This window comes from Catharus ustulatus, chromosome 12 (genome assembly GCF_009819885.2).
Source record: "Catharus ustulatus isolate bCatUst1 chromosome 12, bCatUst1.pri.v2, whole genome shotgun sequence".
NCBI lineage: Eukaryota > Metazoa > Chordata > Aves > Passeriformes > Turdidae > Catharus > Catharus ustulatus.
The window spans coordinates 1,423,572-1,440,283 of NC_046232.1; the positions used below are offsets into that span (position 1 = coordinate 1,423,572).

At 46.1% G+C, this 16,712-nt stretch overlaps 1 protein-coding gene across 2 annotated transcripts in view; it reads left to right on the forward strand.

Annotated features, from left to right (window-relative positions):
- Positions 1–16,712, forward strand: part of PSTPIP1 (proline-serine-threonine phosphatase interacting protein 1) — a 52,330-nt gene that overhangs the window by 14,844 nt on the left and 20,774 nt on the right. Inside the window, exons 3-4 of one of the 2 annotated variants that reach the window (XM_033070541.1) lie at positions 6,046–6,146; positions 10,539–10,613. In XM_033070541.1, coding sequence (XP_032926432.1) covers positions 6,046–6,146; positions 10,539–10,613 — 176 coding nt within the window. Of the gene's footprint in view, positions 1–6,045; positions 6,147–10,538; positions 10,614–15,028; positions 15,114–16,712 lie in introns of those variants that run through there. The other variant, XM_033070542.1, reaches the window with a different exon arrangement.

Below are 16,712 nucleotides of genomic sequence, written 5' to 3' on the forward strand. Positions count from 1 at the left end.
AGGCTGAAAAGCAGGGGTTGGTTTTGAAAAAGGGCTCTTTCATGTGCCCCTGTGGTGGAGCAGAGCTGGGACAGCAGCCATGGAACAGGAAGCAGCAGCAAAGCACTCTTGTGACAGCAGGGCCACACCAGGCACCCCTGGTCCCCAGAGCTGGGGGATTTCTGCACACACAGAGCATGGTGCTCACTGCTGGCCTGTTTATTCCAGGAGAGCAGAAAGACAGCAGTACACTTTATTTTCAGCACACCCAGAGCACTGGTGCTCACTGCTGGCCTGTTTATTCCAGGAGAGCAGAAAGACAGCAGTACACTTTATTTTCAGCACACCCAGAGCACTGGTGCTCACTGCTGGCCAGTTTATTCCAGGGAATGTAAGCAGTGCAGAAAGACAGCATAAACTTCCCAAAACACTTTGTATCAGGGATGTATTTCAGAAACACTAGGAAATTTTAAAGTGTACCAGGGGAAAACCACAAAACAAAACAAATTATTGAATTACAGTGAAAGGCCATGGCATGGCAGGAAATGTCCAGTCCAATGGACTTGGGAGATTCTAAGTTTGGCTGGTAGGTCTTTCTGCTGCTCATCTACACATGTGAAGGCCTTGGCAGAGCACTTGACAAGGAGACTGGCAGGTCAAGGGAACAAGATTTGAAACATTCAGGGCCAATACCCAGTGGGAGGATGCAAGAATACAATTAATTGATTTAACTCAGAACAACTTAATTTCAGTCCAGGACTGAGATATCATTTATGGATCACTGTGGATAAGAAAGGATTTCTTTCTGACAGTAAAAAAAGATATTGTCAAAATTATGCTTGTTCAAAACTTCATTCCAATAGTGCCCTATTCTCTCTCAACTTCTTCCTCATACCAGTAGTTATTTCCTTTTTAACTCTGGAAATGTGGATTTTCAGTTTTTATTTTACTAGAACTGTTATAAGCGTACCTAAACTAAACAAGATATGAATGCAAAAATAGTTTGATTTAGAGAAAAATTCCAAAGATACACATTACAGATTCAGTTTCAATTATTTTTCTCTTTGAAAATCTGTATTGATAGTTTATTTGGATCAGGTAGCAGCATTTAGCATTTTAAGTCCACAACTGTGTGAGAAATTTCTGATACAAGCTTTGGAAAAATATCATTAGGAACCAAGAGAAGGAATGGACTTTTCTAACTAAATACTTTCAAACTGAAGAGAAAGTGGGGGGGGTTTAAAAGATTTTTTAAAATATTAGCAGATAATAAATTTCAGATAACTCCTAAATGAGGGCAGATTAGGCAGAAGGAACCCCTGGGAGCCCTGTTGTGGCTGTCAGTGCTCATGCCAGGCCCCCCTGAGAGGTGCAGAGCAGGTACCACGTGTGGATTTTGGTGCTGTGTTCATCACCACAACAGCTCAGCACTGTCCTGCTGGGCACTGAGCAACACACCCAGTGTCTGCTGTGGAGTTTTCCCTTTTCCAGCCCTTGCTCCCCATCAGGGTGGTGTCACTGCCCTGTTGTACCCTGGGCTTGCTGTCTCTGTTCCCAGCTGGACCCAGTTCCTTACAGAAAGCAGGTGAGCAGGAGCTGCAGCTGGAGATGCTGGGATGAGCCTGTCCTGCTGAGAGGCAGAGCAGCAGCTCCAGAGCCTACAGCTGCAGAGCCCTGCAGCAAGCCCAGGTGCACTTCCCAGACAGGACACACAGCTTCAGCAGCACAGGCTGCTCTGGGGGAGATGCTGAGGTGCTGCCAAGCCAGCTAATCCTGCAGGAGCAGGGAGAGCTCTGAGCTGTGCTGTGTAAACTGCCTCTAAACAAACTCCTGTATGGGCAAGGCAGGTGCCAGCATGGTTACAAATGCTCCAAGGGAAGCAGGCACAGCAGAAAAGCCCAGAGTTGCCAGGACTGATGACCTGATGAGTTCACATCACTGTGACCATCCCCAGCTGGACATGCAGGATGCACCATGGAGTGAGTGCTTTGTACAGGAGTTTAGATGGCTTTGCTTCAGTCCAGCCCATTGGAAAAGTGATTTACTGAAAGCTGCTTCAATAATGAGCACAGCATTTTAATCTTTCCTGTTTGATATCATTGCAATAGTAGCCTTGTCACTTCAAAATGTCAACTCTTGTACTTCAAAAAGCCTCACAGTTCCGTCTGGGCAGCAGCAGCACGAGGCTCACAGGAATATGTTCTGGAATAAGGCTGATTCTCAGTGAGTTGTTAAAGGCACAAGGTTACTCAGCTTGGTGCCACCAGAAGGTAAGAAGAAATTATGTCCACCCCCAGCAATCTTGGTACTTTCTACCCTCTGGGCAGGGAACTGACACTTCCAGTCTTCCCTTGCAGTTCATTACCAAAGCAAAATACTGGGATCCTCTCCCTGATGGCTGCAGGAACCAGCTCAGAGCCAGCCCTGAATAATCTTCCACAATTAACTCCTGACATTTGCCTGGGTGGTTACCCATGGAGAAACCCCTACCAGGAGGGACAGGCCACAGTCCTGAGGCACAGATCTCACAGGAAATGACTGATGGGAGGGAGCAGCATTGATAATCCTGAGAGGGAAAAAGAAAAGGAAAGAAGGATGGATATCCCAGTGTGTTCACTGTCATCACCTCTGCTTGCAGGCTTCTATGCCTCCTTTCAAGTGTTCTAGGAAAAGCTGTTTGGCTTCAACTAGAGCACAGCAGTTGTGGGTTTCAGTCATGTACTCCCCTCCATGTTCCTTTTGTCTCTGAAGGAACACTGCTGCTCCTTGCACTGGAGGGAAGCAACTTCTGTCACTGGGCAGGAGAGAGGAAAAGCCATCCCTCCTTTACCTGTGATTTTCAAGAAGAAAACAAGAGGAAAATCCCCAGGCAGAGAGAAGAGCACATGTGCAGAGTGAGGGGGTGAATTTCTGGACAACACAACCCTTCTCACAACACTGAAATCCCTGTCAAGCACTTTCTTTTTGGCAATTATAGGCCTGTTGGACAGCAAGGAATAATAATCCTTTTTAGTAACAGGGATTAAATCCTCTTTCAAAGCCACACACGCTTTGACTAAGCAGAATTGCTTTCTTGGCAAGGAGAGAAATTACTGGTGGTGAGTCAAATTGCCCTCTTCCAAGCAACTAGATTTTAGTATAAGCAAATGATGTTTTACACATTTAATGACTATATTTATTATCTAATTAAAGCATTTTTTCCAATTTCTAAAACAATTAAAATAGTTATTTGACTATTCATTAGTTCTTAGAATCATCACAAAATCCTTTCTGAGAAGTACCAAACACTGTCTGAGTAGTACAGCTTAACAGCTTTTGCAAAAACACTCAGTGTGGGTGCTAATTATAACAGAAAATGGTAAATGGAAAATAGAATAGAGGCGAGACAGCTTAGCAAGGCTAGACGGTTGTTTAATGAGATCCAATCTTGCTGTCTGATTGTCTTGACAAAGAAAATGTGGGGTCAGTTCTGGTGCTGCACAGGAAATCCTTAAGACACTAGATGAAAACAAAACGGGACTGAACAGACAAAGCAGGGGAAGAACTCTAAAGTGAGCAAAGACACTGATCTGGGGGAGGTGCTGGGTCCTGCCATGAGACATGAACAATGGGCTGGAAATAGCTGTGCTTGAAACAAACAGGTAGAATGAAATATTGTACAGGAGGTGTCTGATAACCTTCAAGCCTGGGGTAACAGAAAACAGATAAAAATCAAAATTTCAAAGTACAAAATGGGAGTAAGAGATCAGTAGTGAAAAAATCCAATATATACTGAGTCCTTGTTGAATAAAATAGCAGGAGAGGAGAGAATTGCAGGTGTATCTGTAGATCATAGCTCATTTAAGTGCCACTGCTATAATTTGATAGTGGAAGAAGGCAAACATGATGGTCTCATTGGTCTCTGATGAACCACAGGTGTTTCTGAGAGAGCTGACATTTATGCCATGGTACAAAGCATCACTTAGTCTTTACAAAAGTGGTAAAACACCATCCTTGTCCAACAGGAATTTATTCAGCCTTGAACAGGTGCTATAACAACACATGGGAATCAATGGGATGAAAAAGCAGGATGTCCTAACAAAAAGGAAAGGGCATTTGTTCGGATGCAAGGAGAGGTTCAGAGGGGATGCAGTTGTACAACACGTGAAGGAAGAAATAGAGCTGCTGAAATGAAAGGGAAACTTTTGTGTGAGCTGAGACCTGAGTGATTCATGGCTTGGTTGTGGTTGGAAATTAAGAAGCAGTGCTGCAGGATGAGTGACCAGAGCAGCTCACACTTGTCCCAGTCTGGCTGTGGTGCTTCCTCTCCCTCCCTCTGCAGCCTGGGCAGGAGGCAGAGCTGTTCAGAGCCTGAGAAAATTTGGAGATAAATGCCCCCCCAAAATGAAGACAAGTTAAATGAGTGTCTGTGTAGGAGTCCTTCTTAGGAGCCAAATCCCTCTCCAAGGGCCAGCCAGAGGAACAAACCCAGAGGAACCTGGCAGACAGTGATGCTCCCAGGGGCCTGCCCCATGGGCTCAGCCCATCAGGCTGCCCCAGCACACTGCTGTGTTCATGTGTGCTTTTGGATTGATAACAGTTTGGGGCTGCATTCTCTGTTCAGAGAATTTAATAAATGTTCTCTGGGATATAATGATTTTGTCATCCTTTCAGTGTAACAAGTGTGCCAGTTTAAAAGAGATGGGGAAAGACACCAAGGGAGTTTTAGCATTTACTGAACACAGAGAGATGTTGAACAGAAAGGCAGACTTACCACAGTGAGCTTCTCACTCTGCCTTTAGTGCCTGTGGCAATGGTGACTGCTGGGGTGATGCCAACAGGTATATTTTCACTTGCCTCATGGGCAGCATTTGTGGGACAAGAAAGCTATAGGGTACAGCTGACTGCATCTGAAAATATACAATTAAAATGCTGGGGGTGTGAGATGGTTGTGGAGCATCTGACCAGAGTTTGGCAGAAGGAGCCATTTATAGTAATTTTTTTTACAGCACTGAGATGCCTTCTGCCGTTGGAATATCCTCAAAAAAAAAAAAGAGAGAGGGGGGAAGTGCTAAGTCCATGGCCAGGGTATTATCAAGAACCTTTCCTGCTTTTCTCTCTGAATGGCAAAACTTGGTGCTTCTCGTTTATTTCACGGCAGGATTCCTCCCTGTGATGTGTGTGTAAATTGCCCTTGGAAACATTAGGAAAATGAATGGTTTGGGCTGTTCCTTCAGGGGTGATGGCTTTTGCAATGAACTGTAGCACTGGAAATGTTACTACATGCTGTAGTTTACAGGGTTTGTCTGCAGAAATTTATCCTTGCTCTTGAACCAAAAAACCCTGTTCCTAGAAGAACTGCAAATCTCCACAGAAGCCCCAAGGCCTGTGTGAGCAGCTCAGGCTGCCATCAACCCCCACCCTTCATCCCCAGAACTCCCCTGCTCCTCTCCAGTCCCAGCAACAAGGAAGCAGAGGCACAAGCTCAGCAGTTGCTTGCCAGAGGATCTTATCCAAGTACCAAAACTCAAACAGCTGTCTTCTTCACAGTGGTGGTGGAAAGCAATAAAGTAACCCATTTATTAAATGGTAACTGCTTAGGGGACAATGGAGGGATGTATAAACTGCATCCAGTTCATATATAAGGGCTTGTATTGTAGATAAAGTGCTTGAGGGAAGGAACACACTGATTCTCTTTACAGTTTCACAGCCCGTGATTTTACCATAATGCTGCAACATAAAGCTCAGAAAACATTCACCACTACATTTTCAATAATGTTATCACTATGTACTGGTTAACTCAGGCTCTCTGTGGAAAAATGGCTTGTCCTGATGCTGTTGTGAGGCAGTGGGAGGACCAGGAGCAGAACACAGAAATCCTGTGTCCCTGTGCTGTGAACTCTGCCATGAAAACACCACCGCTGACCAGGTGGCACAGTCACTGCCCCACAGGTTGATATTTGTACTGACCTGACTCTGACCCTTCTTTTGAGAACTATGCTAAGAGGAATTAAGAAAACAGAATTAGAATTAAGGTAAGAGGAACTGATGTTCTTAACAGCTATTACTTTTTCTTTCTGTCTTCAGTGCAAGGAGTTCACCTTGCACACCGGCTACGAGGTGCTCGTCCAGCGGCTGCTGGAGGGGAAGAAGATGTGCAAAGATGTGGAGGATTTGCTCAAGCAGAGGTATGAAAATCACAGTGAAAAAAGTGTGAACAGCCTCCTTTTTTGTCTCATTTGGTGTCTGGAAGGGACTAGCAGGCTGTTTCTCAGTTTGGTACTGTTCCAAGCTTACGTAGAAAAGCCTGAGTGATTTGAATGCCAGCCTTGTGATGTGAAGGTAGATAAACAGAAATCTCAAAGACTTGAGAAGGGAAGAGAAGGTTGAAAGAGTCAGAAACCCAGAGCTCCACTAAAACATCTCATTATGGGTCCAGAATCACACAGTAACACCTACATCCACATTTCTAAGTTTCCCCTTTTGCAGGGCAAAAATGACTTGCACATTTTTTTTTGTCTTTGAACATGCTGTTGCCACAGGCACTGTTTCAGCTTCCTGCCAATAGCAAAACTGAGACCTTTTTCAAATACAAAGCTACATTAAATGCTACCTAAAGCCTTACCCAGATGCCCAAAGCAGCTCCTGTTGTTCACCAGCCTTAGCAGGCTTTGAGTAAGGATGTTGTAGTTTGTTTTTCTGATTATGTGCTTCTTGGTGCTTCTCAACAGCAACTATGGACAGCTGAAAATTTTGTGGATGAGAAAATATGTATCACACTGCTGTTCTGGCTCCTTAGCCATTCAGTTCTGTAGTTGTGACTTTGAAAAACAGCTCTGAAATTTGGTTCTGTTTTGAAGTGGCTTCAGCAGTTTCAGCATGTAGCAGGAAGCACTCACTTGCTCAGGCTTGACATGTAGGAGAGACCACACAAATATGGATTACAGTAATTTCAGGGCCATAAGGCACACCGGACTATAAGGCGCACTTCCGGGAGCTGACAAATTTCGCAACTTTGTAGATCAGATAAGGCGCACCGGACTATAAGGCGCACTATTTTTTTGCAGCGAGTAGCCATGCAGCGCGCAACTAAGTAATGAATTACTGGCAGGTGCTCAATTTGCAAACATTTTCAAAAGATCAGTGTAGCCTTTAAACGCAGCCCCAGGTGCCTTCCCCGTGCAGCGGGCCCCAGCACTCCCGCCTGCCCCCGGCACCGGCTGGCACGGCTCACAGCTCCCACTGCACGGCCGCGCTGTGTCCCAGCTTCCCCCGGCTGGCAGCGGCGGCGCTTGTCGCCGCTTCCCCGCGGCCGCTTCTCCCCGCTTCCCCACCACTTGTTGCTGCTTTGCCGTGGCTGCAGGGGCCGCGCTGCTGCTGCTCCGATGCCGCCGCCGGGCGGGTTCTGCTCAGGGCTGTTGCGGGCTCGCACTTCTCCTTCCCCCCGAGCCCGGGCCAGGGCTGGCACCGCCCGGCTTCTTGTTCCGCCCGCGCAGGGGCCGGCGCTGGCTCCCTCCCTCCCCGCACGGCTCCTGCCGGCCGTGGCCACCTGCTCCTGCCCCACCTCGCGACTTGGCGCTCCTGCGGCACCGCCCCCCCATTGCGGCTCACACTTCTGGTTTGGCAAATTTCGCAACTTTGTCAATCAGATAAGGCGCACCGGACTATAAGTTGCACTTCTGGGTTCGGGGCAAAAAATTTAGTCAAAAGGGTGTGCCTTATAGTCGTGAAATTACTGTACATATCCAACAGGCAATCCCCACAGTAGCTAATCTCAGCACTGTCACCTCATGAATATTGCTCTGTTTTCCTGCTTGTTCTTCTCATACTGTCCCCATCTAGTTTTCTGGGTTCAGGGTGGTTTTCTGAAGGCTGATATTAAAACCCTGGGTCTTTGAAGGGAGTGTGATCTGTCAGACTCAAAGGTGGCTGTTTCACACATGTGAAGTCTCCTACAAAACCTGCAGCTACTTGAGTTGCATTTCTCGACCACCAGTGTGTTATATTGGCACAGTCCTGAAGTCACATCTGCCTGATGGCAGCTGAGCTGCAGCTGTTTGAAACAGCTCCTTTGTGCCTCAGAACTCTCAGAGATCAGAGCTGCCCTGCAGGCCTCGGGTGGTGCAATTCTGCATGGGGGCTGCACACGCCTGTGCTCCTTCCAAAACATTTCAGAGCCTTCTGAAAGCTACAGGAGAAGGATTTTTCTGATTTATGGTGAAGACACAAAGTTCTTTCCGTAAAGAAGAAAAAATACATGTACAGTAATTTTGCAAATGTTTCCATGGGGTTTTTACACCCCCAGAATATAGCAGAGTGCGAGTACATGTGTGTGCCTGTGTGTACGTCATGCTGGGGGAGAGGAAAAGGAGATGAGAAGTGGGCACTGAACCAAAGATGTGATTTCCAGTTTCTTGCTGGAAATGTTTGTTTCAGCTCACCCTCACATCATCCATAGGAATGACCCAGCAGAAGATCACAGATGGGATAAATCTCTCTTCCTAGAGGCTGCCCATACCAAGTGGTTCACGTTGGAATTTCAACAAGGACTCCTGCAGTCTGAAACCAGCTGCCCTGGCCCTGGCCACATTAACACTTCATCAGTTTTCCAACCACAAATCCCCCTAACTGGCCTAGAGAAGGGCCCAAGAGGTTTGGGAGTGAGAAAGCAGTTGTACTCCAGGACAAAGCCCAGGGTTAAAACATAATGTTCCATCTCTGGGTGGCTGGAGGGAAACCTAGAAGCTGAGTGCAGGAGTACTAGAAAGTGGGAAAAGCAGCAGGCAGATGTGAAGAGACGGTATCAGCCTCCTGTCAAATTCCTCTGACCCTGGGCTAGTCCAGTCCCGTCCATGCTGAGGTTTCAGGAACTGGGACTGGTTTAAAAGCTGGCCATGTTTTTTCCCATTATATACTTGTGTATTGAGCAAGGAAAGTGGGACTGCAGCACTGGAGTCATGCTCACTGCTGCACAGGCACTGGCTCTAAGCAAAGCCTCTGACACAGAAGTGTTTCTGATACTGAAATCAGAAGAAAATTAATCTGTTCTTCTTCTGCAGCAGTATGTGTCTGGAGTGCATTTCCATTTTGATGAAATGTCGTTTATCTAACATAAAAAGTAGTGGTGTATCTGTGTGGCCTGTCACCATATTTTGCCCTGTTCCTCTAGCAGAATTGCCAAAGCAGTGCTGTAGGAACCCCCACTAAAACCCAGCAGTTCTGAGTGCAGGAGGGCAGCAGAAGCAGGATTCCACACATGGCAGCCATGGACAGAGGCAAGGAACACTCTCTGCTCCTGCTGCAGGGCCAGCACTGCTGCTCCAGCAGCCTGACTGATCTCCTTGGGCTGGGCAGAGTGCCTGAGCCTGTCTCAGGTCCCAGGAGATGGGCGATTTGCAGCACAACACTTTGGCTACAGGGCCAGCAGCTCCCAGAGCCCAGGGCCAGCGGGAAGAGGGGGTGGGAGGTTCTCAGGGACCCCAACAGCTGCCGGGGAGCAAAACTGCAAGAGCAGCCCTCAAACTGCTGGAACTCAGCAAAGACATACAGAGCACCTCCTGGCCAAGTGGGAAGAGTGATGGGACTAAAACCCAGCAGGGTTGTAGGGCCTTGCAGCCACATCAAATTTGTTTTTTGAACAAAGAGTAGGTTTCTCTAAGGTGCCATGTTTCAGGCAAAACTGTTTGAAATGCTTTGAAACTTCATTTGAGAACTGGACTTACCCTAACCAAAATCATCGCTTCCCCCAGGTGCTAGCAGCAGGCTATCTGTTCATTATTTATTATTGACCATTCAGTAGTTTTTAGCAGCTACTCAAAGGCTGACATCTTGGTCACACCCTGGTCTTGCAGGAGAAAGGAAGTAGCACATTTAGTACAAATACTTTTTTAAAAAGAGAATAGAAGTTTCCTGCAGTGCTGGGGGAAAGGCAAACAGCAAACGAATATTTGTATTTCTTTATTAACCATAGAAACAGAACCACTTTCCTGAGTCACAAGTTACAGTTCCCCATTAGGTGAGATGACACAAATTGTCCCTTCCACAAAGCTGCCCCAGCCTCCCCACACAACCAGCAGGGCTCCTTCCCCTCGGCCTCCACAGCACTTCTAGCAGTGCCTCATCTTTCTAAGGGGGAGAAATATTCCTGCTGTCCCCAGCTCCCATTTACTCTCAACATTTTAATGGATCCTTTGGAACCTGCTCTTCACTCCCCTCACATGTGGTGTTTATGGATTGAGTCCGTTGTCATTTTTAGGTTCCTTTTGCTGTGTTATGAACACCTTCATCTCATCTCTGTTCACCTTCTTCTTCCCATGAACCCATGTTTTGGGGGCAGAGCTGCACATAGCATCCCATAGTAATCAAAGCCATGAAGATGGGCTTCATTTCTATCTTATTTCTTCCAGAAATAACTTACCCAAAATATTTCAGAGGTTAACTAACAGCATTAGGATTGAGTAGATAGAGAAATTTTTAAAATTGCATTTCTGATGTTTTGCACCTCAGATACAATTGCAGGATTTGTGTAAATGTGATCCTGGTAGCACTAAGAGAAATTGAGTAAGTTTTTCTTTTAACAGAGCACAAGCAGAAGAGAGATATGGGAAAGAGCTGGTTCAAATTGCCCGAAAAGCAGGAGGACAAACAGAAATCAAGTAAGGAATTATTTTATTATTACTGCAAACAAAATGGCTTTGGAAGAAATCAGACTCCTGTGTTTTGCCTGTGGATGGGGTCACAAGCACTCTCTTCAGTGCATTGCACAGCTCTTCACAATGTACAGGGCAAGTGGGGAAACCCCTCAGTCCTCCACAGTGGGATTCACAGTCTCTGTTTCAAAACTGCCGTAGGTTCTTTCCTGAGAATTTTTTTTTCTTTATTTCACGATTCGTAATGTTTAATATTTGCTTCCAAAAGCAGACTAAGTGGTGGGGGAAAAAGAGAAAAGAAAAGGTTGTGAAATGTTTAAGATGGTGGCTTGACAATTCTGGAAAGCTGGTGAACACTGAGACTGTAACAGAACAAATACAAAGACCCCCAGCTTCTGCAGGGAAAAAAGCTTAGCTTAGGAATACAAAATGTAAATCTCTTTGAAGGGACCTAATTTGAAATAATTCAATGGAGCTACTGAAATACACTATGATGACATATATTTTTCTCTGTCTCCTCCATTACTATCTTAAATTATGTATAAATTGTGTTGGGAGGGGAAGATAGATGTTGGTATGGAATTTAACTTAATAAACACTGCTGATAAACTGCTGCTATTATTGATGGCAGCAACTATAGTGAGACATTTTGTCATTATTGGAAGAAGTAATAATACAGTAATAAGGTGGCAGAGGGTGGAGATGTGGGGTCACAGAAGACAATCCTGAATGAGAAGACCTCAATCTAAACACAAAGCAGCTCTATTGATCCCTGGGGGCTGCTCCCCTCCTCCATCCCGTAGCTCATGTCTTAATTGAGCTCCTTTTCACCCTGATTTATCACTCCCAGTGCAAGTGCTTTCCTGTCCATATTTCATGGGGAATCTTGGTCCCAAAGCCTTGCCCTGCCATGGCAGGCAGGTGCCAGTGACCCCAGAGCTGTGTCACTGCTGTGCCTCGGTGGTGGCACTGCCAGGCTGGCACAGACACTGCTGGGTCATGCCAGGGGCATTTGCAAGGCTCCCCCTGCCAGGGCTCCAGCTCTGCCTGGCCCCTGAGCAGCACCCAGGGATCCACAGCACCAGGAGATGCTTCTGCCTTCCTGCTGCCTGAAATTAAATATCCTGAAATTAAAACATCAGATTAAGGATGGATGGGTTCTTCTGAACCCAAAGGATAAGATCAACATTCCAGGATTAAAGAAAGGCTTCACCTAAACTCCTTTCCTGGCAGGCAGAGCAAATGTGTTCAGAACAAGCAGCTTTGGCTGCCCTTCAGTAACTTAGTGGACAATTCATGGGTCTGCCTTTTCCCAAGAGATTATGAGAGCTTGATTTAGAAGCAGAGCCAAGTCCCAGTGCTGGGATATGGATCCAAGTTCCCCTCAAGTTGGGGGAAGTTTGGACTTGGGCCCAGCTCCACTTTGACCCAGCAATTTTGTAGCTTGGCATGGGGGGAAGGCTGAAGGCAGGAACAAAGCTGTGCTGCAGAGCTGATTTACTGTGTTTGCATAACCCACACCTGGTCAGGGAGAGCCCTGCACTGATGTTTTCATCAGAGCAAGTGTCTCACTGTGTCTGTTCTGAAGCAGAGAGGACACTTAGCTCTCTCTCATCCAGCCTTCTCTGATTGTTTAAAAGGAATTACATAGACAGTGAAGGGCATTTGTCCAGGGCAAACAAAAACTCAGAGAAAACAAAAGTCTGTCCAGGGCTGGAACAACACAAGAAAATGCAGTGTTTGGTTTTGATGCCTTCAAATTGTTGAATTTTCTGTGTCTGTGTGTTCTCCTCGGTGTGAAGTTTCTGTTTGTTTCTATGACATTGATTGCTGGCAGCAGTTCTGCCCCAAGGTCAGTCCTTCAGGGAAACTTGAGGGAGGGAATCCATGTACTCCCTATAATAAGAAAAGCTTGAAAGGACTATGCTGCAACTGTTCCAGTGCATTTTTCCAAGTGTTTGCTCTCTATAGGACTCCCCATTATCATCTAGCATACTAGTTTCTAATAGAATTACAAGTACTTGACAGGCTGAACAGGGCTGTCCATATCTTCAAATGCAGCTTTGGGTACCAGTATTTCTTAAAGTCTAATGCATTTGTACTAAAACTTCCATCTGACAATCATCAGAAACAAATGTAGTTTCCAGGTTGGTTTTTTTTGCAGAACATTTTGCAGACCTTCTTGTGCTGTGCTATGCATGGCAGAGGAGCAGGAATTGCTAATTTTAAATCACTCAGTCATTTTCTTGCTAATGTAAAATTGTTATCCTCTAGTCTTAAATTTAGCCGCCTTTTAAATATATCAGATACTAGGGCTTTCTATCCTTTCTGGGAAATTATTTCATGTCCCAGTAGTTCCCAATATGGGGAGGATACCCGATACCCTTTCAAAAAAATCAATAAAAAGAACATAAAAAATGCATCCACAACAAACACCCAAAATCTTCCAGTATGAGAAAATTCCCAGAAGACCTTAAGAGAAACAACAGAAGGCCAGGGTTGATGTTTCAGCACAGTCAGGATAGGCACAAAACAAGGTGCAGGGAATAAGCAGCAGAGCAGCCTGGAGAAGGTGATGGCACTCTGCACCAGCTAATGGCCATTGCTGCAGAAAACAGCTCTCTCCCAAGACTGCCCTACATTTTAAAAGCTGTTATTTTTGAATCAAAGAAAAGAACAATTTCAACATTTTTCAGGCTTGCTCATTCTCCCCCTAAATTCTTCTTCAGCTGGAGCAACTTGCTGAACTCAGCTAAATGTATAAATAGATTCTACTGCCCTTTTTGTTCACTGAAGACTCAGATGAAGGAATATGCTGCTGACTCAAAAGAAAGATTATAGGGAAGGCTTACTGGGATGTAACAGGAACTCTGGGACCACTCTCTCTTGATTTGAGAAAACTGCAGGTGACAGCAGCCATCAGGATGCCACTCTGTATCCCTGGCTGCTCCCTGACATGGCTCGAGCTCCTCTGTCCCAAGGCTGGCAGGGATACCCCAGGCAGGCACACAGGGCACTGCAGTGACATCAGTGACTGTGCTGTGTCCCCTGGGGACTCCCCAGGCCAGAACCCTGACAAGTACTCTGACCTCAGGGCTGGCAAGGGGTGACTCTGCCAGCCAGGGCTGGTGTTCCTGTGCCCAGCAGGGTGGGAATTGGCTCACAGTGTGTCTGACAGCCCCAAGACCAGCAAGGCAGACACACTGCACCTTTCCTTGGTTTTAAAATAGCCAAGATGGGCTTTCTAAAAGAAGCCTGTGCTGGGTAGCACTGACAGAGCAAGCAAACACACCAACTTCCAGCTCAAGAAATGAGAGTTCCCTCTAAGTGCTATCAGCCAAAGAACACCATCACTCCATGGTCCAGCTGCTCGTCCTGGCCAGAAGCACCTCAGCTGGTACAACTCCTTCCACATGGAGAGGTTCCTCTGCTCACCCCATGGCACAGCTCTCACTCAGCAGCTGCCACAGGCCTTGGCAAGCCCAATGCACAGAAGGATGCTCGCACTTCAACCTAAGAGTGCAAGAAGGATCACACAGGCTCAGACTAACCCCTTCAGCTTAATATTCTGTCCCCAGCACTAGATCCCAAGGGAAAGAGATAACAGGGCAAGCATATGAAGATATTTCTTTTAAATTCTTCTAACCACAGCAATCAGGATGTTCACAGGATGCCACACCAGCAGTAGCTTTCTATGGAATAGCCTCCAGGGTTTTCTTCTTTTTCTTATTTAAAACCCTGAGACATTTTAGCATCCAATGAGTCAATAGATGAAGCAATGTATGCCTGTTACCCACTTTTTAAACTAAAAAAACATCAAATCTGCATCACCATTTCCTAGTCTCTACTAAAAAAAAGAGATTTTTAAAAGGTGATGGCAAACCTATAGCCGTGTTTTCTTGGCAAATGACAGCTTATAGCCATATGCAGCAGGGGAGGAAGAACTATAGGTTTTGAAGTTTAAAGTGCAGTATTTGTACTCTCTGTGGTGCACACATGGGAGAGGATGTACAGAAATTGGGATTTTCAGCCCAGTCACAGACTGACATCTGGGAGTGTGCACAGCAAAGATGCCTCTCACACTGGAGATGATTCTCAGCAGAGCTTTAAGAGGAAACACCTTTCTGTGCAAGGTGCCTGGGAATTTCCATGCAGTGGCTTTGGGCAACTCTTCAGCACAGCAACAGGAAAGCACAATATGCCAGAGAGCCCAGTTCTCAGCTGCATGCTCAGCTTCAGCCAAACCAGGGCCTCTGGGAGCTCTGTTCTTCTGTAAAATAACTGATGGAAACACACACTAGCTGGTTACATTCTGCCTAGGCTGACAACAGCTATTTTTGTCATTTGCTCTGCTTGTCTCTTCTCATGTTTATGATTTCCTACATTTTTCATGCCTTTTTCCCACTACATCTCTTTAGGACCTCGGGAAAGGGTAGTTCCTTCAAGCCCAAGTGTGCTCTGCTCTTCTCTGCAATGCCTGAAATAGAACATTTCAGTGAGTGTGAGGTGAGGGCATCTGAAATGAAATGTCAATTGCTACTTCCTGTGGATAAAAATAGTGCATCTGTCACTTAATATACAGAATCCTCTGTATTATTCCACACAAAGCAGGCATTTTTGAACTGAAGCTGAAAGACAGTTTGGAAGGTCACATCCTTCCATGCTTGCTTATTCTCCACCCAAATGTTCTGAACCCACACAGAATTTATACACTAGTACTTTGAACTTTCAAGACTCTGAAAATGGACCTAAGCCTCTGCTCAGTCCCTGTTAAATTCAATCTAGATAAGCTCTCTGGTGATGAGGACAGGCATTTCTGAGCAGGGCTGCTCTCTTTCTGAGAGATGTGAGGAAATTTAGTTTTATGTTAAAGGTACAAAATTTGTTCTGACTGTTTTAACCTTTTATTTGGATGGGACAGTTCATTCTGGAGATCTAATTTGTTGTCTATGGACACAGGTTGACAGGGAGGAGAAGGAACGTGGAGATGTCTTCATGTTTGCTCCCCTGCCCCAGTAAAGTGTGGGGTGATGTGTCTGTGCTCCCAGTTAGAGCTCTGGAGTGATGACACAGCCCCTTCCCCTGAGCTCAGGGCTGTGCCACTCCTGACTCCCACCTGGAGAGATCCAAGCAGCAGCAGATGGATGTGGACACCCCACAGCATGAGAGGAACCCTGCGCACGGGTTGCTGCTTCCATGAAAGCCACAAAATCCCAAAGCTGTCCCTGAGTCCAGGCTGGTGCACAGTGCAGCCTCTGATCTGACAAGCCCACATCACGGCCCAGCTGGAACCTGGACACAAACCCTTCCACTGAGGGGTGCTGCCTTTCTCTTTGTAGCTCCTCTGAGGACCAGAAAACATCCTGGCAAAATCCATTCTTCAGTGGTTTTGCCACATGCCTGCTAAAGAAGGTCAGCCCCTGCTGTGTGCCTTTCCTAGGGCTGGGTGGTGGCTCAGTCACCTCACTGTTAGAAGAGCACAACTCCTCCCCCTCCATTTATTTCTCTTTTGCCAGCAGACACAGTCCCAGGTGTGAATTATTTGAGACCAGATGATTTCTGAGGTCTCCCCACACTTTGCTGCCACCACTGGTCTTCACAGCAGAAATTGTTGGTAAAAGCAGCCTGGGTGTTCCCTGTGTGCCAGGAGGAAAGGCAGATGTTGAGGGTGGCCTCAGAGGGGACTGTCACTGCAGGGTCTCACAGCTCTGCTTGTGGGATCCACGTTACCCGGGGCTGAGGGCAGACAGGACTGCTGGGAACTGACTGTAGGGTTCATCTGGCACAGGCTTCTCTCACTTTCAGAAAAGGTATTTTTAAAAATCACAAGAACAACTGAACACTGTAGAGCATACCAGTGTCAAAATAGAAACCTACCAGAAAGGAAGGTGGGGTTATTTCACACTTCTGTTCAGCAAGCAAAGGTAGAAAAGAAAGAAAATTAAAAACGATCTGTGGTTTTCCGGTTAGAGGAACCTGTTTTACCTTCCTGTGTGCAAGATATAAAGGGATTCTCTAAATTACTCAGTTAGCCCAGTGTCTAAAGACAAAATGGGTGGGAAAAAATGGCCAAACTATCAAGCTTAAAGTTGAAAAAGTTTAAAC